The sequence below is a fragment of the Phocoena phocoena genome, chromosome 17, assembly GCF_963924675.1.
Source record: "Phocoena phocoena chromosome 17, mPhoPho1.1, whole genome shotgun sequence".
Lineage (NCBI taxonomy): Eukaryota > Metazoa > Chordata > Mammalia > Artiodactyla > Phocoenidae > Phocoena > Phocoena phocoena.
In genome coordinates this window covers 7,755,841-7,783,702 of record NC_089235.1, presented here as the reverse complement: position 1 = coordinate 7,783,702, position 27,862 = coordinate 7,755,841, and the positions used below count along the sequence as shown (strand labels likewise).

The following is a 27,862-nucleotide window of genomic DNA, read 5'->3' as shown; positions in this document are numbered from 1 at the left end:
CTGACAGAGTAATAATGGGTCTTTGCTCTTTTATGTCTCTGTAATAACGTACACTGTTAACACACGAGGCCACGTGCACAGAGGCCTTGGTGGGTGGGGTGGAGGAAGAATGGTAAGAGGTGAGGAAAGACTCAGCTTTAACTGTGGGCTTCCTGCTCTGATACCCCAGTTCGGGAGAAAGACAGAACATTCTGCTTCTCGAGGAAGAGTCACTGAGCGGGTGGGGAGCTGCCCCTCACTTCCGCTGAGGAAGAATCATCTGTTGTTCAGCTGTTCTTGTTGGCAAGCTTGGTAGGAGTTTGGGTTCAGACTGCAAGAGGCAAGCCCTCTGCCACCTGCTGTCCCGTGTGTTTGCAGGCAAAGAAGGTCTAGGCTCCAGAGACCTTCGTGAGGCCAAGTCCTACCTGTGTCATCGGAGGAGTGAGCTGGCTGAGCAGACGGGCCCCTCTGAGTCGAGGCAGCGGACGGAGTCAGCACGCCCTCCAACCCATGTCCTCCTTAGAAACGAGCAGTGTTGATGACCTTGGGCTGCACTGCAAACTGGAAAGATGCTTGCCGCCCTCCAAGGCATCACCCCGCTTCTCTGCCTTTGTGGGTCACGTGTAACTAAAGCTAAGGAGGGCGAAATGTGATAGGAATATAGGGGTAAAGAGAGCCCAACGGGAGGACAGAGAAGGTGTGAAGAAGCCGAGCTTTAAGGCGTAGCTCTCCTTACGGTATAGGGAGACATGCTTCAAGAGGTGGTGGCTTGTGAAGTTCGCAGAGCTAGGAGCTGAAACAAGCGTCTAAGGCTGGTGGCTCCCAGCTCAGAAGTCTTTTATGAGAGCTGTTGCCTCTAAGAAGTTAGCACTAGAGTCGCACAAGTGCAGTGTTGCCCCTTGCCGTTCTGCCCTCTGCTGTAGACCTGCCCCGCCCCAGAGCGTGTCTGCACTGTTAGACTTGGAAGTGAGTCTCCCATGTGCCCTCAGCAGATAACTGTCTGCTTGGACCTCTGCTAAGCCTCCCTGGGACTCCATGGGCTGCGTCATCATTATCTAAACCATATCCTTAGTATCAAATGCCTTTCCGTTCAAATCCATTTGTCCCCAGACAAATTTCAGAGCACATGTCCTCAATATGTGCATATTTATTACTAAATTAATTCATGCACTAATACGTGTTATAGATGTACTGATACGTATATTATATATATAATCTATTTTGTGTAGCATAGGAAAATTGAAATGAAAAGACATTGGATAAAAGTAAATGTAAGCAGATGTTCTAATATGTTCTTTTTGAGCATCAGTAGATCATTTTATCCCCGACCCTTTGCCAGAGGAGCCATGTTTAGTCTTAGAAGAGCAAATTGCAAACACTGTCACATTAATTGTTAGAGCCCTTTGTCTTTATTCCTGTTGCTTCTAATCTTGTTCAGATTTAAACCTCCGTTCATCTCCACACTTTTTTTTCTCGTCACACACTTTTTGTTTGTTTGTACAACCTGTATTAGAGTTCTCAGGAGAAACAGTATATATATATTCTGAGACAGAGAGAGGAGAGTTAAGATTTATTTTAAGGAACTGGAAAATCTGAAGTATGCAGGGCAGGCCAGAGGCTGGAAATGCAGGTAGGATTTTTTCACTCCGGAGGTAGAATTCCTTCTCCTTCAACTGATTGGATGAGGCCCACCCACATAACGGAGGGTAATTCTGCTTTGCTCAGTCAACTGACTTAAATGTTACCACAGCTAAAAAATACCTTCAAAGCAACATCTAGACTGATGTTTGACCAAAAACTGGGCACCATAGCCTAAACATGTTGACACACAAAGTTAATCACTGCACACCTGTATCATAATCTTCTGTTGGAACTTCCGTGGTAGCCACCTAGCGTACCTTCCCACCTCCCACGCCAGATACTTCCATCCATCCCCGTTCTGTCGGAAGAACCTTTGAAAGGGGATTTTGATTGATTGTAAGCAGCATAAGTAATAATAATATTCACTGCAATAATATATTGCTTTAGTGTTTCCTAAAGCACAGTTATGATAAAATTTAAACCTCTGTGCCATCCTAACCCCTCTAACTTTCCAGCCCCATCTCTCCTGTCACTGCTGGTCTTATGTGCCCTCTAGTTACCCCCGAAGTACTCAGTTCTTCACAGGCAGTGATGATTTTCCTGTCTCTATGGCTTTGCTCTATGAAACAGAACCAACACTAATATAAGGCAAAATATAAGATGATAGGAATAAAGAAGGGGCTGAGGGAGACGGGAAGGTGATGTGAATAATTCAGGCTTCTCAGACCTGAAAAAACTTCATTAAGCTGGGGAGAAAGGAAAGGGGGAGATAGACGGTGTTAGGCACTGAATTCCCACCCCCCCCGCCCCTCCCACCTCACCAACCAATTCATATGTTGAAGCCTTAGCTCCTAATACAGCAGAATGTGACTGTGTTTGGGGACAGGATCTTTACAGAAGCTGTTAGGTGAAAATGAGGTCACTAGTGGGGGCCCTTGTCCAGTATGACTGGTGTCCTTATAAGAAAAGGAAATTTGAACACAGACATGCACAGAGGAAAGACCATGTGAGGTCAAGGGAGATGGTGGGCGTCCGCAAGCCAAGGAGAGAGGCTTCGGGAGAAACCAACCCTGCCCACACCTTGATCTCGGACTTCACGCCTCCAGAACTTTCAGAAAATAAACTTTTGTGGTTTAAGCCACCTAGTCTGTGGCACTTTGTTATGGCAGCAAACTAATATGGGTGGAGTGAGGCAGGGCTCAGGGAACACAAGCCGAGAGGCAGCAAAAATGTAGAGAGTGTGATGGGTGTGGACTGCTCATCTATGTGACTACTACCGGTTACAGCTGGTTTCCAGAATGTGTTGGAAATTTGCCTGGTCCTTGAATTAACCATCCTCTAGTGGCTTGGAAAGGGGATTTCTGATGATGTTTTGTTTGGTCTTAATGAGAGAAAGCACCTCCAAGAGAGGGGCGTTTCTCAGTAAATACCAGGCTGGAGCTTTGTCTCTGAAGTTTGGGTTCCTTGTGGAGTGTGAGGGAAGAATCTCTTTTGCTCCTTACTGGAGTATCAGCTGATGGTAACACCCAGGTGGTAGAGCAGACAACAGGTGGTAGAGATTCTCTTGCTGTTTTCGTTCTGTGTTATTGTACTGGTCACACAAGGGTCATAGCGATCTTCTGTTATCCTTTTTAGCTTGAGTTAGTGGAAGTGCCAGGATGTCCCTTAATTTTTCTTTTCTTTCTTTCTTTCTTTTTTTTTTTTTTTAAAATAGACTGTATGTTTTAAGAACAGTTTTAGATTTACAGGAAAATTATGAGAATAGTACAGAAAATTCCCACCTGACCTACACCCAGTTTTCCCTGTTATTAACATCTTACATTAGTATGGTACATTGGTTATAATTAGTGGACCAATCTCAATACACAAGTATTTTATTCAGTTTCCTTCATTTTCATCTAATGTCCTTTTTCTGTTCCAAGATCTCACCTATGACACCACTTTACATTTAGTTCTCATGTTTCCCTAGACTCCTCTTGGCTGTGACATTGTCTCAGGCTTTCTTTGTTCTTTGACGACCTTGACAGTTTTGCGAAATACTGGTCAGGTATTTTGTAGAATGTCCCTCTCTTGAGATTTGTCTGACGTTTCCCTCTGGGTTAGACTGGGGTTATGGGTTATTGGGAGGAAGAGCACACAGGAAAAATGTCCTTTTCATCACATCATGTCCAGGGTGCCTATATCAACATGTCTGATGACTGCCGATGTTGGCCTTGGTCACCTGGCCCAGGTGGTGTTGGCCATATTTCTCCACCATCAAGTATTCCATACTGTACTCTTTTTTTTTTTTTTTGGGAGGGGGGTGCGGCGGTGTGCTGCGAGGCTTGTGGATCTTGGTTCCCCGACCAGGGATTGAACCCGGGCCCCAGCAGTGAAAGCACCGAGTTCTAACCACTGGACTGCCAGGGAATTCCCCCATACTGTACTCTTTAAAACGAGATTGCCATGTACAGCACACACTTAAGGAGTGGAGACCCTCAATTTTTTAAACACAAAAACATGTGAAGTAGTTTTTGAGGAACAGGTGTGAGTGATGATGTTGCTGAATTATGGAGGAGTGGCAAAAAAAAAGCTCCATACTGTCGCTATGAGAAGTAAGAAAAATGTTGATTTGAACTTTGCAATTTGTGGAATAAAAATAGATTTCAACCTTGGGCTTCTTTTGTTGATTTAATTAAGGCAATCAATTCTTATCTGTACCACTGTACACTTATCTGTACCACTGGGGCTCCAAAGCTATTGTTGCAGCCGGAAAAGGAAAGATTTAAATTGGTCTGTCTTTCATTACTAACTGAAAGGTTATAGAACATCGCTTTCTTAAAGGCAGTGCCTTGACAGTTACATTTACTGGACAATCCAAGTTCATGTGGGCTTTTCATAGCCTGACCTGTCCTGGGTGACCGTTTCTATTATAGTCAGAGGACCTCATTACTTCCCCCTAGTGGTCAGCTTTATAATCTTGAATTCTAGTGGGACAAATTCAGCAGGAGAAACTTCAAAGTTAATGGCAGTCCTCATGATAATTTTCCTTAATATTTTAATATGGATGCTAAAATGACATGGTGATTGAATTTTAGTATGTCTTTTTGGATTAAAACTAGTTTTTAAATGGGTCACTGTTTTCAGGCAGCAAGTAATGGTAACTTGATTAGAAGCTAAAGTGATGGAGATTAGTATTCTAGGCAGAAGGTTTACCTTGCTACTGTTCCACTGAGAACCTCAGCGGCCATTTGATTTTAACCAGGGAATTGAATCTGGCTTCTTGCAAGCGTTTTATGAGCACTGTAGGAGCAAGTGCACATTCTAGACAAACCTGAAGACTACAGAGCTTTACGGGGCTAGTAGTGGGAGAATCCTCTGGAGTATTGTTTGTCATTCCTTCACAGGTAAAATTTTATCTCCAGGGCAGGAAATGGCTTTCGTTTAGAGTTCTCCATCAGCATTCATTATGTTACCATGCTTTAAAAAGGTGCAGTGCCTTTTATAGGATGCTATCTGTCTACCTATTAGAGAGTGGAAAGAACTTACAGAATTGGAGACCGGTTTTGTTATTATCCTTGATGGAAATACTGGGTGACACGGTACTTGAGTATGTAGGTGGTAATCCTTCGAATGAGTTCTGGTGTTTGTGCCCAGACCGGAGTTCTGTTTTATTGAGAGCCAGAGGGGATGGCATCTAAGGAAAGGCAGCTAAATCAGTGTGAAATCTGCGAGTCTTCTTAGATGTGCTCCTGATTAGGACAAAAGCAGAACTTGAGTGGCATTCAGCACTGCTTCTGTTCAGAAATGAGAAGGGAGGAATTCATACAGAGAACCAGTCATCTCTGTGTCTGTTTGTGATACTCTCGTTGCATATGACACCATACAGATATGGTCAAGGAGCAGTTGATAACGTCTTTGATTTCCTGAGCGGAAGTACATTTAGTAACGAGGGTACCTGTCTGTTCTTGCTCACCCAGCTCCACCTGATACACTGGAACTCCACCTTGTTTGGCAGTATCGATGAGGCTGTGGGGAAGCCCCGTGGAATCGCCATCATTGCCTTGTTTGTTCAGGTAAATGGTCTCCTGCTATGATTGCTATATTGTGCAGAGATGCTTATTTCTAATTCATTTTGCAAAAGGTTTTTTGTTGTCTCTCATGTTTACTACTTAGAGGTGACATTAAACACCTATACAGAAAGCACTGATACTTTAAAAATGGAAAACTTGATCTCTCTGGGTCAAGGATGAGCAGCCATATTCACTGGTAGAAAATGATTCATTGGCTTATTAGAACTTTTCTTCGGAGTGGCATTCAGGGTCTTTGGAGAAAGCAGTTAGAAAACGTCTCCTGAAGGCAGAGTTCATTTTGTTATTGAAAAAGAATTTCAGAAAATATTTTTGGACCTCGCCTTCCTGCAAAATCTAAGAGAAATCAATACTATAATCATACAGTAGATTCCTTTAGCTATTCGTTATTAATAATTTTCACTCTAAGATGATTTGAAGTGCCTTGTAGAAAACACTGATAAAATGAGAGCGGCAAAGACCTTGGTGGATATAGTCAATGTAAAGTTTAGATTTGAGCTCTTTGGTGGGCAAAAAGAATATTATATAAATTTAGTGAAACATACAGAAGCGGACCATATGCTTTCAAAGGTAAAATTTTAATTTAGTTCCTAAGGTGAATCTTTTAAAACTTTGTCTTGATGTAATTACTCGATGTAATAAAAGATGTAGAGGTGAAGGAGACTCTGGAAATTGTAGGCTTCCCCCTTCTGCCTCTTACAGAAGAGAAACCAAGGGCCAAAGAGGCCACGTCATTGTTTATAGTCACACAGGGATTTGATGTCACCAGTCAGGACCAGAAACCATTGTCCACTCTGTGTGGTTCCAGGCTGCCTTTGGATAACCTAGTGGTCCTTAATAACTTAATTTTCCAAAGAGTGCTGAGGAAGGGGCCTTTTGAAACCTCTTTTTTTCGGGGTGGCATATATTTCAATAGTATTAATTCTAACAATTTCCTGTTATAAATACCTCTAAGATATTTCTTTATTGATGTTTGAAAGTAACCTTCCAGTTTTATTTAGCCTTTTAGTATTTTGAAATCCATGTTTTTAAAGTATAACACATGTCATGGAATTTAAAACAAATCCTTACATTTTAAGATAAATCTTCTTCTCAATTCATTTCATGCGTTTTTCACGGGCAGGACCCTATATTCCTTCTATTTTATATCTGCATTGTATAAGGAGAACGGAATCACAAAATGTTGATGAAAAATGTTTCAAATTATACTACAAATATATTTTGATAATCTTTAGTATATTGAAAATAATAACTGTTAACGTCCATCTTTTGTAACCCGAGAAAGTTAACAGAGCATCCAGATTTGACAGCATGAGGCAGTAGAAGTAGAAGGCAATGTCTCATTATTTAAAAAAATAAGAATAAAATAAAAATAAGAACATAAATAACCAAATAGTCATCTGTAGGAGGGGAGGGAACATGTTAGTTTCATCTTTGGAGGCAGTACTCAATACATACTTGTGAATGGAATTCAGTATGATAACTTGATGTTTTCACTTACTGCTTCTCGGTGTAGAACAGCTGACATGCAGTAATAGTGCACTAGATTGGAAGCCGAGTCTCTTGGGACCAAACATCGCCGTTCCCTGGAACCAGCTCATTACTGGAGGCAGGCAAAGCTTGGGGGCTTGTACTCTGGCTCTAACTTTCCATAGGAGAGAAAATCCAGGTTATCTACATGAAAATGCCTTTCTCGGGAGAGAACAGAGTCACAGAAACTATAGAGCAAACGTTCACGGAGGAAAGAAGGGCTGATCAGGAGTGTCAGCTGAGGCAGAGAGGAAAGGACTGCATGCGGGGGTCTTGCACTTAGGTCAGAGGCTGGGAGAAGTAGAGGGGAGGAAGTCCAGGCAGTGAGGATAGACTTCCCTTTCAGGAAGCTTGACTCAAAGACAGGTGGGGTGATAACTAGTGGTGATGTGCACAGCAGGGTTCAGATTGTTTCATATTGAGATCCGAGATGGGCCTGTGTTTTTATTCTGAGCAAAAAGGGCTAACGTAGATGTTGTTTAAACATACCAGCAAGAAAGGGGATAATTGATGTAGAAAAGCCTCAGAAGAGGTGGAAAGGCGTGGGATGAGAGCTTAGGTGGATGGACTGATCCTGGACAGGACGGACCCCACCCCTTCTCCGAAATAGAGGGCCAGGAGGAAAGGGTGGGCACAAACGGCACACATTTTTAGGTGAAGAAAGCCAGGAATTTAGGGGAGTTTATGCCTGATGACCTGTACTATCTCTGAGACATGCAAAGCAAAATTATTTATAGAGCAAAGGAAATATGGGTGTGGGATTGGGTTTTGAGATAGCGCAGGAGGGGAATGACAATAGACTTGACGGTCCTTGTGGGAGACCCACTTGAGATTGGACATCACAGATGGTACAGGACAGCGGATCGTGGGCTGTTCTCCATCCAGGGAGAGGAGCAGAGAATTCTAGCAATTTTCTTTTTTTTTGGCCGTGCCCGAGCAGGGATCGAACCCATGCCCCCTGCAATGGAAGCACGGAGTCTTAACCACTGGACTGCCAGGAAAGTCCCTCTAACAAATTAATTGTTGTATTGACCCGTTACAGAGCATAAGGTTTAGGAGGACAAAGGGATTAGAGAATGGAGAATGTTTGAAGAGGTGTCATTCAGCATAGGCGGGAAGGGAAAGGGATGAAGCCAGGAGGGACCTGAGGGGCGTGACGCCTTGTGATCGGTGAATAGGAAGAGAGAGAAAAGAAGAGAGAGCTGGCCAGATGGGCACTTGTGGTCAGAGGCAATGGTCTTTGTTTGGAGTTGCAGTTTTCAGAGTGAAGACAAATCCAGGGTGTGTTCTCAGGATTGGTTTGCTGAGGTGGGAGGGAGCTGATGGCCATGGACTGAGGGGTAAAGAGAGAGGCCAGGGAGGGCACAGGTCGCGCACAGGGATGCTGAAGTCCTCCGGAGTGACGGCAGGAGGGGATGAGCACTGCGAACGACCGGTGGGTCAGTAAGTGACCAGTAGAGCAGGATCGCATCGGGGGAGGGCAGTCTGCTCAGAGGAGGAGGGTGGCTTTGGGCTTGTAGGGTAGAAGACCCATCTAAAAGTGACAGCTGGGAGCTGGCCACAGCTCTCACTCCTGTCTTGAGGGAGACTGTGCAGTGTCCACTCCAAAAGCCTGGGAGGGTGGTGGCCTTGAGCAGACCCCAAGGGTTCACAGACACCCCCTGGGAGAGGTGGCGGGAGAGCTTGTCAAAGCTGTGGAGTCATCCAGTTTCAGAGGCTGCGGTGGAAAATGAGGGGGGATTAGCGTTAGAAGCGGAAAAAGCGCAGGGCCGTGCAGGGTTGAGGTCGTCCGAGAGGAAACTCACCAGAGGGCTGGCATTTGGGGAGGCGGTGAAAGATGGCCGAGGGGAGGGTCAGGAGTTACTGGGTTCCCGGCAGACTCTTGGTCCCATGTTGCGTTGCCACCTGGACTGCTGTAGGATTTTAGGGGCTGAGGTGTGCAGAGGATCCATCTATATTTTCTTTTTGGTGGCTGTAACCCCTTCAGACAAAACTTTGACAAAGAAGGAAAGAGATTGAGCAGTAGCTGAAGTTGGTTGCAAAATACAAAGTTTTGCCCATAAGGTAAAGAACCTTTATAGACAGAAGGAGCCAGTAAGAGTTCCCCAGTGCTGCTTTATGTAAGAACTGTATTTGATGCCGTGGAGCTTTCTGATTGAGAGTAGTCTGAACTATAGTGCACCGTGCCCTGTTCCAAGGTTTGTTTTTAAAAAAGATTGATTGATTGATTGATTGATTGATTGATTTGACTACGTTGGGTCTTAGTTGTGGCATGCGGGAATTTTAGTTGCGGCATATGGACTCTTGGTTGCGGCACGTGGGATCTAATTCCCTGACCAGGGATTGAACCCGGGCCCGGCCCCCTGCATTGGGAGCGCAGAGTCTTAGCCACTGGACCACCAGGGAAGTCCCTGTTCTAAGGTTTTTGTTTGACTGAGTCTTATCTTCAACCCCGTCACTTTTGTCTGCCCCACTGTATAGAGGAGGAAGCTGCAGGACACAGAGGTTAGGTAAACTTGCTCGAGACTGAAAAGAGAGTCAGGGTCAGAACCCAGCATCCGACGCAAGTGACCTTTGCTCCTGGACCACTACGCTGTGTGGCCGTACAGTGTTCAGATGTGGACTCTTCAAAGAGTTAAGCTCTGACAAGAGCTGCATGAAGTAAAGACAGAGCCGACCTGTGGGTGTAAGCACCCACCTGCTACGTTGTGGCTAGACCAGTGCAGCAGAAGCGTCTGTTTCCCCTGAGGATGGGGAGGCGTCTGCCTACAGGTCCAGGCTCTTGCACCCAGGAGTAAATTTCCCTAAGAGATTGTGTGTGTGTGTGTGTGTGTGTGTGTACACATACGCACATATTATATATATATATACATTTTTTTAACTTAAGAGAATTCATTTTCTGTTTTTAGTGCCTATCTCAGGAATTGCAAACACTTGGAAAATGATGTCTCAATTATTTTGAACGGATTGGCCTATCTTAGGTTATGTAAGTTTCTTGTCTCACCTCTTTCCTCTGATGCCCTTTCACCTAGCCTGTTTCCCAGTTGGATCACGTGGACAGAAACAGGGAATATAAACATGGTGACAGCTCTTCTAGCTCCTTGTAGGTCATTCTCCAAAAAAAATTTTTTTTAACATCTTTATTGGAGTATAATTGCTTTACAATGGTGTGTGAGTTTCTGCTTTATAACAAAGTGAATCAGTTAACCATATACATATGTTCCCATATCTCTTCCCTCTTGTGTCTCCCTCCCTCCCACCCTCCCTATCCCACCCCTCTAGGTGGTCACAAAGCACCGAGCTGATGTCCCTGTGCCATGCGGCTGCTTCCCACTAGCTATCTATTTTACGTTTGGTAGTGTATATATGTCCAAAATTTATGTGGAAGAGAAAAAGCCAACTGTAACAAGGATTGTTTGTCTGAGGTTATAAATTGTCTCTGCTGTGACTGCCCTCCATTATCATGGACTGTTGAAACTTGGCTGAAAAATGGAAATCAGATTGCATTTACAATTTTTCAAGTTAGAGTCAGGAATATTTAATGTCATATTCTTTTTAAAGTCTCAAATTCTTTGGAACATTTTATACACTGAAAAAATGTAATGATACATAATGCTTTAAAAGAGAAAGCTACTGGGAATTCCATGGTGGTCCAATGGTTAGGACTCAGAGCTTTCACGGACGTGGCCTGAGTTCAGTCCCTGGTCAGGGAACTAAGACTGCGCAAGCCGCTCAGCAGGGCCCGGAAAAAAAACACAGAAAGCTACGAACAGCATATCCTTATTTATTTAAGAATAAAAAGGGGATTATAGAACTGTGTTCTGTGGTAATCAAGAAATGTCCTGGTTTCGGTGACAGGACAATGAGTATGTGTGAAACCATGTACTCATTTTTCTGAGTTAATAAAACTTTTTCAACACGGATAAAATCTTTATAGTAATGACCTAGAAATGCCCAGGGTGAAAACGGAAGGCTTTGGGCATGTGATGAATAATTTAAATTCAGAAACATCCTTGAAATTTCTACATTGCAGTATTATTACTTTATATATATATAGCACAGTGGGTAAACCTGTACTTAGCAAGGTGAATTTGGAATGGATTCTTGGAAATGTCTAGGAACATATCTAATACTTTCTTGTACTGGCTTCTGTTACTGTTACACCTTTAATTGCCTTCAGTAGACGTGACCTGGCTGTTATTAAAAAGGGCATTTGTGGGCTTCCCTGGTGGCGCAGTGGTTGAGAGTCTGCCTGCCAATGCAGGGGACACGGGTTCAAGCCCTGGTCTGGGAAGATCCCACGTGCCACGGAGCAGCTGGGCCCGTGAGCTACAAATACTGAGCTCTGCGCGTCTGGAGCCTGTGCTCCGCAGCAAGAGAGGCCGCGACAGTGAGAGGCCCGCGCACCGCGATGAGGAGTGGCCCCCGCTTGCCACAACTAGAGAAAGCCCTCGCACAGAAACGAAGACCCAACACAGCCAAAAATAAATAAATGAATAAATAAATTTAAAAAAAAAAAAAAAAAAAGGGCATTTGTTCCCTAGGAAGGACATTCAGGTGAACTTGAACTTCACTTCTGTTGGTTATTTTAAGTAGAAGCTACATATTTAAAAGCTTTATGGTTCTGGTTTATGCTTTACACTTTGCAGATCGGAAAAGAACACGTAGGCCTGAAGGCTGTAACTGAAATCCTCCAGGATATTCAATATAAGGTAAGTCATTCTTTAAAAGAAAATAAAACTACTGGCTGTGTCAGAGGCTTCCAAGCCCACCTTCAGGCTGGGAGATTCCCTAAAAGGACTCACAGCCAAGTGCTTAGCCTCCTGGTTGTGGTTTCTTCCAGCGGAAGGCTACAGTCCCAGAGAAGCGAGCCACAAGCTTCCAGACAGCCCCGCCCCGTGGAGTCGCATAGGGACACACCTGATTCTCCTGGCAGTGATGTCACAACACGTGTGAAGCATTGCCAACCAGGGAAGCTTTCCTGGGCCTTGGTGTCCAGGGATTTTATTGGGGATCAGTATGCCAGCCGGCAGTGCCTGAGGGACAGACCTCAGCTACTCTGACTCTAGCCCTCCCCCACCCTGAGCAAAACCGGGCTTTCACCATAAATCACAGTGTTGGGATATACTTATCTGGTCCAACTGGTGCAGCCTGACCCAAGGCCTCAGGCACACAGAGCCACTCTTCTGAGGCAGCATATTCCAAGGGCTCAGAGACTGTCTCCCAGGAGCCAGCCAGGGGCCAGTCTTGAAGACAGGCCTTTAAAATTTTTTTGGGATTGTGTAGGATTCGAGCAACCCAGGCCAGCTGAGTTACCCCTTTCTGCCTGCTGGTTATAGGAAGGTAGTGTAAATGAAACAGATAAAAATTGTGGCAACCACACTTCAAAGTATTTAAGTAAAAAGAAAAAAAGAGACAAGTACATACAAGCCATAAGATGATATATCCCACAGAAGGTGATTTAGGTTGATTTGAGCCTGTAGCGATTCGGCCTAGCATTGCCGGGAAGCCCAGTTCTCTTATAAACAGTACCTTTTATGCTCACGTTGAGTCAGTAGAATCTGAGTGGCCTTGTGGGGGAGAAGTTCAATCCCGTGTGGGTGCTGGAGATACCGCACAGGGGTCCAAAGACCCAAGGCCAACCCTAAAATCTGTCTGGAAACAGTCTCGCTAGCTCTAGACTCACTAGCTCAAGCCCAGAGCATCTGGAACCAGGCAAGAACCTCTACAGAAGGTCTCCTGAGCGCAGGCTCAGAGTGAATCCAGCTGCCAAGGGAAAGCACAGACTGGTCACAGAAGCTGGTGAAAAGGGGACGAGGACACATTTTCACTGGCATTTGTTGAATAGAAATGGGTTGAGAAATTTTCCTTTATTGCTTCAGCTAATGTGACATCAGTCATTACGGAATACAGGAGGATGGTGGGAGGTAAGTAAGCTGGATTCTTTAATGTGTCCAGCAGTCCCCAGAAGTAAGGAAGAGAGCAAGAGGTCATGCACTTACCTTCCCTGTTATGTCTGCCTTAGTGGAGTAATCTTATAAGAGACATCCAACTGGCGTGACAGGTCTGTCTGTCTAAGGACCGACATTTTAAATGGGACTATTTAAAATAGTGATCAGAAATGTGAATTGGTGATGGTACAAATAGTTTATTGAAATTTATATCTAGTTTTGATAAACGTGTATTGAAATTTAATATTTTCATCTGAGTGTCAGTTCTCCCTTTCTGGAGGAGGAGAGCATCCGGGATAGGTCCTAGAGCTGAGCTACCAAATCCAAAGGGGGCAAAACGAGAATTTGGGAAGCAGCCCGTCCTGCCAAGAAGGTTAGGAATTGAGATCGTAGTACCAGGAAGAAAGTCATTTCTAAAGAATTCCCTGAGCCAAGGCCTGAGTCTCTGGTGTGGATGCGCCAGGAGCCGGAGAGGTAGCTGACATGGGGCAGATGGACACTGGACGATTTTAAGTTTCACACCTGGAATCATAGGGAGATTTGAGCTGCAGCAGCCGAGAAAAGAGCTACAGACTCAGAGTAGGAGTATCTTGTTGGAATCCACCCCTGGCTGGCTCCAGTGAGAAGACAGATGGACACAAATCTGTGGGGTCTGATAATGCCCTTCAGGAAAGACTTCAGTCTGGAATCTTAGTGCTCATAAATGTTCTTATTCTAAAATTTAGAAATTTTATGTTAACGTGGGGTACGTTGTTTTCTGTTTCAGGGGAAGTCCAAAACAATACCCTGCTTTAATCCTAACACTTTATTACCAGGTAAGCATTCATCTGCGTAAGATGAGTTTTAACTGTGGATATATATGACTGCACTGTTTTCCCCAGAACATACACAACTATATCTTATTAGTTAATAAAGTTTCTTTACAATTTGTATTCTCTGTAGTTGGTACCAGTTTCACATTGCTCTAAACCTGGGAGTAAACCTTTTGAAATAATAAACACTTTACCACTAGTTCCATTAATCCACGAAGAGGTTTCTTTTGGATTTGCATTCATACAGATTGCCTCCACTGTGTAAAGTACGGCTGTAATAACATAACCTTGGTATACGTGGAAGATTGGTCAGTGCAGTTCTTATTAATCTCTGGTGTGACATAAACTTTATATCTAATTTTAAAAGATAACCTCTTTGCAATGATATTATTTAGCTATTATTTCTAAATATTTAGGTATGCCTGAACAGGTAAGAATTGTATATAAAATACTCAAAATATAATTTGTAGATAAAGGTTGTTTTGTACAAAATTTTGGTCTTCACGTTTCTCTGCCTAAATTATGTGAAAGTTTTTGGTGTTCCAAAGAAAACCAAATGCATCGTATCTTCTGCTTTCTACATTTAATTGCACTGCTACAAACCAGTTTTTTTCATATGTTGAATACTCACCCATCATATTTAATCACAAATTCTTCTAATGCAGGGCTACAAGATTTTATAAGAATGATTTTTTTATTCTATCATAATACAATTTCAATATTTTGCTATTTAAGAAGCGATATAGAGGTAGCTAGAACAGCATGGTTAAATGCACAGACTGTTTTCTCGTCTCTCATTTTTATTAAAAAAAATCAGATATATGATTTAACATGCTTAAAAGAATCAAAAGCTCTAAATAATCACACCTGGGAACAACTTAAGCAGTCTCTCCCTTTAAATCCCAATAGTTACAAATTATTGACCTTTTTTGTTTTTTGTATTTTACAAAAATTTATTTTAACTGAATTTTTAAAAAGATAATTTAAACACACAGACTTTGAAGCCAGACCGCTTTCGTTCTCATCCTGGCTCTGGCCAGGATGTTAGCCCAGTGACCGTGGGCATATTACATACCCTCTATGATTCAGTTTCCCCATCTGAAATGTGCGGGTAATAATGGGACCTATCTCACTGGTTTCTTGTAAGAGTTAAATAAGTTAATGTAAAATGCTTAGAAGAGCACTTCACGTGTAGTAAACATTCAATAGATATTGGGTATGATCAGTCAGGTAAATCATCCAATAAAGTAAAAAAAAAAAAAAATGGACACACTTCTCAAGTGAGTAAACTTGATATGTAGTATATATATAGTATATAGTATATATATCAAGTATGTGTATATATAATATAGTATATCAAGTTTATATACATCCAGTTTATACAGCCATATTTAAATATGTATAGTAACCCATTGAGAGAAACTGCTATAAATAATAGAAAGAGGATCCATCATGTTTTTTATTGATTGTTTTCTCCATGATGATTAGATTAAAAACACAAACGTGAGGCTCTAGCTCAAAAATGACATCCGTCTGAGACGTGTTATTTGGACAGTTTGTAACTTTGAAAATTATTGCTGGAATCTTCCAAATTATTTTTCATTGACTTGCCTTTCCGTGACACGCCCACGTGACGGCACAGACCCTCTGCTGCGCGATTACTGGGTCTACGAAGGCTCGCTCACTGTTCCGCCCTGCAGTGAAGGTGTTACCTGGATACTGTTCCGATACCCTCTAACAATATCCCAGCTACAGGTGAGTGCAGTGCCTTTAAATCTTCCAGAGTGAAGTTCGGAGTTAAAGGTTAAATGTTGTCTCTACAAAAGGGAAACAACGTCTGTTTTACGTTTCGGCTCCCTTTGGATCAGTTAGGTCAGTCACATCTTTTCAGATAAAAGTTAAATGTCTTGAACCAGTGAAAGCAATGGACAGGTCAAGGCTGAAGAAAACCCAGCTCTCATTTATGATCTGTATTTTAAAAGTCAGTTTTTATAGAGTAAACAGAAGTCAGTGAAATAGCCAAACATTTGACTATTCTTGTTATTCCTTCATATGGGTTTTCCCAGGCATTGGAGAGAAAAAAGGTCTTGGAAGTAAAGTGAGAATGCCGGTTACTTCTGTAAGTCACGTGCAGGCTTTGTAATAGCTCTTTCTTGGCTTGCACAGGAAAATCCTGTATGCAGAGGGTGAGGGCGCTAAAAAGAACGCCCCGGAAAGTTCTGGATTGTTCTCTAGCCCCATTTTTGTTCACCTGCCACCCACCTTGGGTACAGCATAGGTGCTGTAAATGCTAATGCACAGTGTGTGTGTCTCCAAGGTGAGCTGTCACTAGGGTGTTAGCTGGCAGAGCAGGAGGCAACATCACTACAAGGTGTTTAAACAATGGTTTTGATATTATTACAAAAAAAGCTTTAAATGTCTCCTATCCCCCAGAGGTCTGTCTAAGGATGTGTTCTGGAAGGCTATACTTGTTCTTCATGATCAGTCTCAAAAGACTTGGGCAGTCCTCTCAATAAACCAAGTTTCCTTTAGAAACTTTTTACAAACTTTTATTATATCCCCTATCATTTTATAAGAAGTTCAAGTTTACTCACTACTCAGGAAAGCCTTCTTTTGTTTGTCCTTAAATCTTTAAAATCCTTCTTTCAACCTTTAACAATTTCTTATTTCTCTTTTTTCTAAGGATTAATTTTAAAAGTGCCCCATTCAGCATCTTCATTGTTTCATTATTTTAGAAACTTTGATCACACCACCTTTGGGCCTTCGTATTTTTAATATGACAAACCCCAATTCCTTTATTTATTCATTCATCTGTTTTTTTCTTACAAGAAACTGTTCCTGACTGCCAGCTAGACACAGAGGATGCAGAGATTCAGACACAGTGTTTACTCTTAAAAAGTTCACCATGGAGTCGTGGAGGCAGATGACTGTTAGACAGCTATGTTGTGTCATAAGTAAGGTGCTCTGGAAACACAAAGGACAGAAACCCAATCCGGACTGGGAGGTCCAGGGAATAACTCCTGAAAAGTATTAGGAGTTAGTCTAGTAAAGGAGAGGGAAGAAATTAGAAGTTTGAGTCTAATGTTAAGAGTAGAGGTTTGGACTAATAACATATAGATTTGGAATTTAATAGCCAAGGTGGTAACTGCAGTAACAGATATACCTCAAAACTTCAGTGACTTATCACAGTAAGAATTTATTTTTTACACATGTAAAATGTGTTTTTACATTTTACAAATCCAACAAATGTGTTTTTGATTCACAGTGAAGGCTTTTCTTTTTTGCAGTATGTGGGCCTCTCACCGTTGTGGCCTCTCCCGTTGCGGAGCACAGGCTCCGGACGCGCAGGATCAGCGGCCACGGCTCACGGGCCCAGCCGCTCCGTGGCATGTGGGATCTTCCCGGACCGGGGCACGAACCCGCGTTCCCCGCATAGGCAGGCAGACTCCCAACCACTACGCCACCAGGGAAGCCCGAGGCTTTTCTTTGTGCATTCAGGGAACTGGGTTGAAAGACACTCTGCCATCTTTAATACCTCACTTCTGGGTCCTTAGGTGTGGTCATGTAGCCAGCAGGAAGGGAAAGAGTGTGGAGGCTCTCAAAGGGGGATTGCTTTTAAAGGGCCAGACCTAGAAATGGCGAACACCATTAATGCTTACATTCTGTTGGCTGGAACTCAATCACATGGCCATACCTGATTGCAGGGGAGGCTGAGAAGTGAATTCTAGCTTCACGTCCAAGAAGAAGAAATGGATTTGATGATCAGATTAGCTCAAGTTGAGGAAGAGGCAAGATAGCCCAGCTGAGTGCAAAGCCCCAGTGTAGGTAGAGGAGATGGCACCACATAGGGAACTAGGGACTTGCCCAAGGGCCTTGGGAACAGCCAGGAGGGAGTGAGTCCAGGACAGGAGAGAGTATCTCCAAGATGTGGAGAAGAAAGGTTAATAGTGACAAATGCTACAGAGAATTTAAATAGGATGCATGCTGCCCACCCAGGTAGAAAATAACTACGCTGTATAAACACGTGCCCAGATGCCGCTGCTGGGTTCTCACCCTTGACTCCTGTTTCTTGGTCTTGTGTGTTCACCGGTGGATCCTGGTATTGACACTTCTCTGTCGCTGAGCTTTGGCTTCTCTTCTCCAGTAGTATTCCTCCACCATCCCTTCGGTTATGCTGTACTCGGTGTTCCAGGTCAACACCCCAGCCCATCCAGCCAGTTTGCCTTGAGGCTCTACCATGGAGAAAGCCTTCATTTCTTTTCAGAGTTGCCATCATGCAAACAAGATTCACGAACAAGGACCATCACTGCCAATTAACTGAATTGTTAACTGAAGTGAGATGTTTCCCTGGAGTGCTGAGCTGAAAGGAGAAGGGGACCAAGGGTAAAAGTTTTAACTGACATTAGTCACAAGGAGAGGAGACTGGCAGAAGTGGTAGAAGGAGCTCGGGGTCTACAGTCACATTTGTTCAGCAGTTTAAAGGTAATTTTCTAAAAATAGGTCAAATCTTTTAGCGAAAAATAAAATTTTTCTCTATAACCACAATAAATGTCTATTTATTGCAAGTCAGTTCGAATTAACCTTGCTGAGCCACAGAAAAGAAAATTCTCAGTTCCACTTAGAATTCCATTAAGGATTCCCTTGCTAGCACGGTATGGGGAATGTTAACTGACAGTCTGTAGATGTGAACTAGGATGTTTTACTTCCACGTCGACCAGCATGCTATGCGAAAACCCAGAGACAAATCATCATGCCTTTCAGTCTCGCTGTCTTCAAAGGGAGCCTTGCTTGTATTGTCCCTTTGAGTGAGGCCAGTGACAAAGTCTAGCCCTAACCCACTAAGTGATGCTCCTCAATTATTGGGAAATAAGCTGTATCTTCCTCAAAGGGAGCCAGAGGCAAAGGAATGTCCATTGGAAGGAATAATCCCAACTGCTCTTGGAAATAGACGACTTTCCAGTTCGCTGTGGCTTTTCAAGAAAAAAGATGTAGGTTCTGTTAGCACAGAGCTCCATTATAGCATCTGTTCAGAGGGCAGGGATGTTGAAATGGACACACACACACACACACACACACACACACACACACGTAAATTAAAATGGAATTTAGAGTGATTTAGGAAAAAATTATAATTTTAGGAGAATATAAATCAGTCTGTCCTTGACTTGAATGTTTCACTGTTGCTGCTCATATAATTTCATAGAAGGCAGAGCCCAAAATAGAGAAGGTCCAGAGAGGGCAGTACAAACAAAAGGAACCCAAGAGAGAGGATGTGATTCTAGAATCAAAACCAAGAAAAATTGAGAAGCCTCATCCTGTTGTACTTAAAGAGGAGCAGAGAGATATAGAGAAGGACGCAGAAAGAGAGGGACAGAGGACTGATACAGAAAATAACAAAAGGAATAGCAAGTGGCAGGTGGAGTGGCTACTAAGTTGATTATATTGAGAAATAGAAAACTTTGTATTGAAAAAATCATGTGTCCTCTTATAGGCGTAACGTAATAAAGCAGCTGGATATTATTGTAGAAACAATCGTATCTTGAAATGCGTCATCTGTCACAGTATAATAGTGTCTGCACTTGCAATGTCATTAAGGAAAAAGCTCTAGATCATAATGCTTTCCTAGGAAATGCACAGCTGCTGGAGGTGGGGCGGGGGAGAAGGAGTCAGCGGCTGAAGTGTGGTGTTGACAGTTAAGCCTGTCGTGGACCATTTGCATCTTCCTGGGCACTAAGAATTCTAGCATCTGGGACTGGAAGCTCCTGATTGGTTGACTTTTTCATGTTATTCCTGGTTAGCACACCCTATGCTAGGGGAAAAAACCCACACAACTGGATGGATTTGGATGAGTGTCATTTAAAACATTTAAAAAAGTGATCTGTAACCGTTAAATTACTGTAAGATAAACAGTGGTCTAAAGCATTTAGGAAGCCGAAGTGAAAAAAAAAATTTTTTTTTTTTAGCTGGATTGTTTTTTGTTTTTGTTTGTTTTTGGTTTTTTATGGCTGCACTGTGAGGCATAGTTCCCTGACCAGGGATTGAACCCAGGCCACAGCAGTGAAAGCACAGAGTCCTAACCACTGGACTACCAGGGAATTCCCTCAGCTGGATTGTTACGTTTGGAAATGGGATTCTAAGAGCAGAATAAAAATACCAAATTTAATCAAAGCTGACAATGGAAATTGTAAGACACATTCTGATTTCACAGTGACCTTAAAATGTGAACACTATTCAGAATTGATCACACGTGGTATTCTGATATAAACACACACACACACACACACACACACAAATGATTCTTCAGTTTTTTTTTTTTTTTTTGCGGTACGCGGGCCTCCCGCCGCCGCGGCCTCCCCCGCTGCGGAGCACAGGCCCCGGACGCGCAGGCCCAGCGGCCGTGGCTCACAGGCCCAGCCGCTCCGCGGCATGCGGGATCCCCCCGGACCGGGGCACGAACCCGCGTCCCCCGCATCGGCAGGCGGACTCCCAACCACCGCGCCACCAGGGAAGCCCGATTCTTCAGTTTTACTCTCATTTTCCTGTCTTTTTTCTACCCACTTTTTCTGCACGTTCCTCTTACTCATCTGTTTCTATTTCTTAACTTACCTACTTTTCCCAAATTAGATGTGTCTGTCTTTGTTTAGTTCTTTCTCTTTCAACTTCAAGTAACGCCAGTGAAACAGAGGAATATGGATGTCGTTATTGGTTTTCACCATGTGGATATATGCCCGTTAGAACTCAGAAAACCATCTTAAATTTTGTTTCCTCCCAATCCTGCCTCTTCTTCATCCTTCCCCATTTCTGACTTCCTGTGGATTGAAAAGTGGGACTCTTCCTAGCCCGATTTCTGGCACAGATGCTTGTGGCCTGTGGGGTCTGGGAGCCCATCTGGCCTTGGACCTCTGAGGAGCAGGCGTTTTTTATGCTCCATGTGGGATTTGAGTGGCCATTAACCCTGCAGACCAGGATGCTGTGGGACTCCAGCACGGTTACGTTTGAAGATGATTCCAAGTGATGTGGAGCATTTGTTGTGCGTTTTCTTCTGTGTCCGTGTTTCTCTAATTTGAGTGTGCAACAGAATCCCCCCCGGGAGGGCATGTTAAAACACAGACTGCTGGGGCTTCCCTGGTGGCGCAGTGGTTGGGGGTCCGCCTGCCGATGCAGGGGGCGCGGGTTTGTGCTCCGGTCCGGGAAGATCCCACATGCCGCGGAGCGGCAGGGCCCGTGAGCCATGGCCGCTGGGCCTGCGCGTCCGGAGCCTGTGCTCCGCAGCGGGAGAGGCCACAACAGTGAGAGGCCCGCGTACCGCAAAACAAAACAAAACAAACAAAAAAACACAGACTGCTGGGCCGCACCCCGGAGTTGCTGATTTGGTGGATCTGGGGCACTTATTCCAGGAAGCACACTTTGAGAACCACTGTTTCTCATCTACCTGCGTTTATGTCCCCAGCTAATTGAGGTCAGCAGTCTTAACCCCAGAACGCTGAGTGCCTGAAGGCTGGTGTGCTGGGCGGCACTAGACCAGTCCTGTCCAATGGAAACACCACGTGAGCCGCATATGTGAGAGAAAATTGTCTAGTAGCCACAGTAAAAAAAAGTCAAAATAAACAGGTGAAGTTAATTCAGGTAGTCTGTTTCAACCCAGTGAATCAAAAATATCATTTTAACGTGTAATCAGTGTAACAGACCATTGATGAGGTTTTTCACATCCTTATTTTCATACGAAGTCTGACTTCGTGTGTATGAATCCTACGTTTCCAGTACATCTCAGTTCAGACTAACAACATTTCGAATGCTTGGTGGCCACGTGGGGCCGGCTGGCGGCTGCTCTCCTTAAGCAGTGTAACTCTAGGACTTTCTCTTGCTCCTGGGAGACTCCCTCTTTCCTTTCTTAAAATGCGTTATTTTTAGGTATTTGTGAGAAAGTTTGTATTTCTTCAGCATCTTCCATGATACGGAGCACTTCCCGTGGAGTCACGAGCTCTGTAATCTCTATGTCTCGAGTGAGTTTCGATCTGTGTGGCTCATTAGTAACTATCCTAATGATGGGACGACAGTGGCCGAGCCCAGAGCTGGGGATTGGGATGATAGGCAAGTTTACATCGGTGTTCCTGGGGAAGGAAAGTTCTTTTCTCTAAGCTCTTCCTCAAAAAAAAAAAAAGATCAGGTTAAGGACTGATCAGTGACAGAATGAGGGTTGTTTTAGGGATGAAAGGTCAGGAAGAGAGAGCAGTAATTTTAGAAAGAAAGTTAGATAATGGGGTAGAAGAAAATGAAACCAGAACAACAAGGTTCAGTACATGAAAGGTGGAGAGATATGTGTGTGTGTGTGTGTGTATATATATATATATATATATATGAAATCTCGTTATATATACACATATATGGACTATTTAAGTACAATTTGCTTTGTTCCCTCTATTTAACTACTACCACAAGGAATTCGGTTCCTTTAACTCATGGTTAATCGCCTGGTGATGAAAGAGAATAAGATGAGAACACCGACTTTTATGTGTTATTTTTCTCTTCTAACATGATGACATGAACTGTAAGTCAAAATAAGTCTATTATAGGATGTGCACAGGACCTCGGGAACTACTGAAATTAATGAGTGCCAAACCTCAGACCCTAGAAATTAGCCCTTTAAATGCACACATGAAGAAAGCAGAACTTTGAGTGAATCATCGGGGTCCTGCAATAAGGAGGTCGCAGTAAATGTCTGAGACCCACTGGCATGCCACCCGGGTTCAGAGGAGAGTGGCTGCTCAGCTCTGCTACCTTCAGAAGGTGAGGACTTGTCTCTGAAGTGTTGGAGCTCTGTCCTTTCCATCCGTCTCTTTCAAATTGGCTAAAAACAAATACCGTGTTTAAGTAGAGTAGCATTAAAAATCGATGAAATCGTACATCCTGATACATGTGATAATGATAGTCTCTGTGCAGCCATGACATTTGAGTTTTGCTGAAGACTTTTATCCTGGACTACTATTCTGTTCCTTTCTCACTCTGTCTCATTTCAGCATGAGGTAACGCAGTGCGTACTTGAAACCATTTGAAGTGACTAAAGGGTTCCGAGCGGTGGTTACTTCAGAAAAATTGGCATTTCAGAGAGATGTGTTTTACGGGGGATTCTCCTGCCGCCGTGGCTCTAGACATTTTTCAGATGCAGCAAGCAATATGGGTGCTGCCATATTCCCCCCTCTAAGACCCTGTGGCGGTCTAGTGGAAGACCACTATGTAGATCAAACAGCTGATGGCTTAGCTGACCGGTACTTCTGTATGAATACAGCACGTGGCAGTTATTTTAAAAAACAGGACAGTTCTAGTTGGATCAGGCGTATCCCATTGAGTGAAATCAGACAGTATTTGAAGACATGGAAAAATAGAACATCAGAAGTCAGATTGCTAACCTGGGTTCTGATCTAACAAGCCACTTAATTTTCCCCAACTCTTGTTTTCCGACGCATATATGAATGGTTTGAATCTTGTGAGGTTCAACTCTTTTGGAGTCAGGAACCTCTTCTTAAGAAACTACTACACAGGGAAATTATTATAAGTCATTCAGGAGTTTCATGGGTCCCCTAAAGTCTAGGGGTCTCTAGACTTTTGTTCGAACCCTGAATTAGTTAATCTCTCGCATTTTTTTCACCTCATGATTGGGAGAAGTCTGTGGGTGTGCTGTATGAACCTTTGTAGGCAGAAGCCTCTGATTCACAGATGGTGAACTTTTGGTGGATTGATGCTGTTCAGATCACACTTGCTCAACATCCTGGGATAAGTGCCAGAGGTAGGGTCTACTGATGACTAGAATTTCTGAAGAGGTGGCTGTGAAGCTGGGAAAGGAGCAGCTGGACTTGGCATTGTCAGACCCTTGCTAATCTGGAAACTTCCTTAACCCATGTGGCCTCAGTTTCTCCTTTTGTATAAGGAAGGAAGAATATCTGTGGCATGTGAGTTTATGGGGCATTTAAATGAAATAACAGACCACGACTTAACAGAGGTAAGTCAACTGCTAGATGGCAGTGAGCCTGGAGAATGCTTATCCCGTGTTTACTTGTTGTTCAGACACTTCCCAGAGGGTTGTGTCTGGCAGACTATGGGTTCTTAGGAGGTGCAGACCCGGCAAGTCAGGGAAACTGCAGTGCCCTTGATGGGAACGGTCCCGTGGGACTGTGGGAACCTTTTCGTGTGTAACAGGAAACCGCGGTATCTGGGGAGGCCTCCTGAAAAGGGAGATGAACTTGAAAATCGCTCTTGCCAAGGGAGGAAGATGGGCTTAAACTTTTGGAAAATCAGAGCCACTCTTTGGACCTGTGCTCTCCAGAGGGCTAGACAAACATCAAAGGGAGTCTTTTGATGAAAAACCCTCCATCTGATACATTTAACATCTGGTCAGTGTTAGCATACAGTAACACGAGAATTCATTACTTAAAGAGATACTTGGGAAGCATTTCAGAACACTGCTGCATTTGTTCACTTTTTCTCATCATGTCACAGGCGGCCATAAGAGCTTCTTGAGAGAAGTGTGTATCATTTTTGTACAAACAGATCCAGCAGGTTTCCGTGGCAGTTTGGGTTGTCTGCAGACCTTCATCCCTGCTTCTGCAGTCTTCATTCTTCTTGCAGGGGTTGCGTCTAATGTCTTCGGTCTGGAAGGATGAAGTTCTTTTTCTCTCTTTGAAGTTTAATTTTAATTGTCTCTTTCTAAATTCTTATAATTTATGCATATTTTAAGCCATTGATGAAACTGCAGTCTTGTTCATGGCCGGTAAGTGGTTAATCTGTTTTGTTCTGCTTTTATTTTCAGATTGAAGAGTTTCGAAGGCTGAGGACACATGCAAAAGGGGCAGAGCTTGTGGAAGGCTGTGATGGGATTTTGGGAGACAACTTTAGACCCACTCAGCCACTCAGTGACAGAGTCATTAGAGCCGCGTTTCAGTAGCTGAAGAGAGCAGAAGCCGGTGCGTCTTCATCTGGGTATGTTCGGATTAAGCAAGGAAAATGAGGCACACACAGCTGAGCCTGTCACACCAAAGCGACTCTCATTGTCAACGCACTTCATTTAAATCTAGGACACATTCTCAAGCCCCATTAATCACGAGTCAGGTGGTTCGTAAAAATTTCATGCCGTGTTGGACAGAAATCTACAGTCCTTATGTTTTCGAGCAGAGCAGCCTTTCATTCTGAGTTTTGCTCTAATATCGGCTTTCATAAGGGACGGTGCCTGAGGCAGGGGAGCAGTGACATGCAAGTACCTCTTCGGTACTTTACTATGTTGTCGCACCCTTGAAACCGCAGCTGTCACCTCCTGTTGATGGGGGAGCGTAAGGGAAGGGACTGGGGGACCTGTTGAGCCTCAAAGTGGCCCTTGTTCCGTGTAGATTTGGTCGTCTTGCTTATCGGGGTGGGTAGGTGAGGGCAGATCTGGCACGAATGAAAACACTTGTCCTATGGAAGTGCTTTTATTCGATAGATCAAGAAGCCCTTGCTAATTATCTGAGTGTAGGAGTTTCTGTACTGATTAAAACCTAATCTGTACATTTTAATATATCGAATTCAGTGTTTGTATTCCTTACCCTTAAGGACTAACAAAGTAAAACATCACAAATATGGAAAAGACAAAATATACATAAATGCCTCTGTACTGGGTTACTTCTTCACCTTGTAGGTTGCCCAAGGGCGTGTACCTAGGTCAGTGTGTGTTGCTGGGAAACCACTGCTTCTCGTAAGAGGGAAGCATCTGTTGGAACAGTTTCCTAGGAGTCAGGTCAGAGCTCTGACTGTTTAATGGACCGTTATGAGTATGTACTCTCATCCCGTGTGAAGGGTACAATGGACCGGGGAGTCACAGAGGAACAGAAATCTCTGGCCTCAGGGAGCTCACAGTCTCACGAGCCAGACAGCTGATATAGGAATTTTAAAGGGTGATCCCATTGTCCATGTGTTTCCCTCTCCAGTTTTCTTGCCCCTCTATTAGTACTCTACTGATGCACCCCGTACTCCAGCCAATCTGTCTTTTCTCTTCTGTGAATGTGCTTTGCTCACCCAGTCCTTACCCCCTTTCCTTTTGCTCGTTGAAACCCTAGCCGACTAGAGGCCCAACTCGCATACCGTCCTCAGCAGGAATTCTCTCCTTGTCCCTTATATGGTACCTCTTGTTTCACATTTTTTCTTCCAATTAGCTATTCGTATATTTCTTATTTCCTGTGTCAGATTTCAAGCTTCTTAAGGGTTGAAACGTGTTGATTTTACTTTGAATCCATCATGGCACGTAACAAGAAATTCCTTAGAACTTATGTGTGTCCTGTATCAGCCAACTGTGTTCCAGTCCTTCGTTCCTTCTCAGTTTCTGTGTCAGCCAGTAGATGATGAGATGATGGGGATGATGATGATGAGGCCAGGCAAAGTCACCTGTGGTAGGAATGAGAAGGAACTTTCAGTAATTCATATATGTTAACAATGGAGAACATCCCAGAGGGCTTTAAGCTGAGCCTTATAACAGATGAGCTAAAGAATTAAAATAATATTCAGTCAGACATCATTATTGAGCACCTACTACGTGATTGGTTCTGTGTATACAGAGATGAGAAGAACAGATGTGGTCTCTGCCCTCATAAAAGCTAGAGTCTAAGATGGGGAACCTGACAATGGAGAAACAAACACTTCTGGCACAGGGAGATCAGCTCCGTGCTTTGTGACCACCTAGAGGGGTGGGATAAGGAGGGTGGGAGGGAGACGCAAGAGGGAGGGGATATGGGGATATATGTATGCATATAGCTGATTCACTTTGTAATACAGCAGAAACTAACACAACAACACTGTAAAGCAATTATGCTCCAATAAAGATGTTAAAAAATACACAGTTAATAAATTCCATGAATGTAAAGAACCAAGAAATGGAGTGAAGGAGGTTTCAGATAGAGGGAATATCTTTTGCAGAGACCCCGAGGGCCCAGTCTCTGTGGAGGTGATAAAAATTTGATGCATTGATGCACCTGAAAGAAGCCTTGGGAGTCTGGGGTATGGAAATGAAAAGGGAAGGTCAGGCAGGACCCCATGACTTAGAGGGCCTCGGCAGCCGTGTTAAGACATCTTTATTTCATCGTCAGTGTGCTGAGATCTAAGCGTTCTCAGGGGAGTGGCCTTCTCAGGAGATCACAGTGGCTGGAGAACAAATGGATCAGATTATTGTGGGCCAGGCTGTGGCGGTGGAAGGATATTTTAGAGGTCCACTGGGTAGCCAAGGTGAAAGGCATGCAGGCATGGATACCAGCCTAGGAGCAGTGCAGATGGAGAGAAGCTGACATATGTGAAAGGGTCTTGGAAAGTGATATCTAGGGATAAATTGGATGAGGGTGGGGGGAGATGGAAATATCAAAGATAACACCCGGGGTTTGGGGCTTTAGAAACTGTGGCTAGAGTGCCATTGAGTGACAAGAGGGAAGCCGGAAGAGGCTCTGTCTGAGATGGAGAGCGGGAGGGGACTGAGAGAGGCTTGTCAGTCACAACAGTGGGCCTGGCGTGAAGGAAGCTGGAATTTCGAGAGCGGAGATCAGAAAAGGGGTTGGAACAGATGCGGGAGTCGTGGGCATAGAGATTTTATACGTACAAGTGTGTACGTATAATGTTCTCATGCTACATGGGGATGACCTCGGATGTTCATAAAATCTTACGGGATGCTTTATGACCAGTTAACCAAAGCACAGAGAAGTTAGGTCATCTGCTCAAAGCCATTGGGCAGCGGAACTGGAAGTTGGACCCAAGCAACCTGCCTGGGGGCCCCTTGTTGTAAGCACTGCAGGACAGAGGTCAGGGAGCGTCGCCACGCTGGCACTCAGGGTGGCAGGAGGACGAGGGAGGCGGTTGCTGTGAGCAGAAGTTGGGCATGAAGGGAGAGGGTGGAGATACCTTGTGGTGGCAGCTTCAGACAAGCGTGTCTAAG

General features: G+C 43.8%; 1 protein-coding gene across 2 annotated transcripts in view; it reads left to right on the top strand.

The window, feature by feature from the left end:
- CA8 (carbonic anhydrase 8) overlaps positions 1-27,862 on the top strand; it is an 87,823-nt gene that overhangs the window by 44,722 nt on the left and 15,239 nt on the right. Inside the window, exons 4-8 of one of the 2 annotated variants that reach the window (XM_065895413.1) lie at positions 5,520-5,615; positions 11,810-11,872; positions 13,878-13,926; positions 15,566-15,678; positions 24,728-24,897. In XM_065895413.1, the coding sequence (XP_065751485.1) occupies positions 5,520-5,615; positions 11,810-11,872; positions 13,878-13,926; positions 15,566-15,678; positions 24,728-24,862 (456 nt within the window). In that variant the 3' untranslated portion in view covers positions 24,863-24,897. Of the gene's footprint in view, positions 1-5,519; positions 5,616-11,809; positions 11,873-13,877; positions 13,927-15,565; positions 15,679-24,727; positions 24,898-27,862 lie in introns of those variants that run through there. The other variant, XM_065895415.1, reaches the window with a different exon arrangement.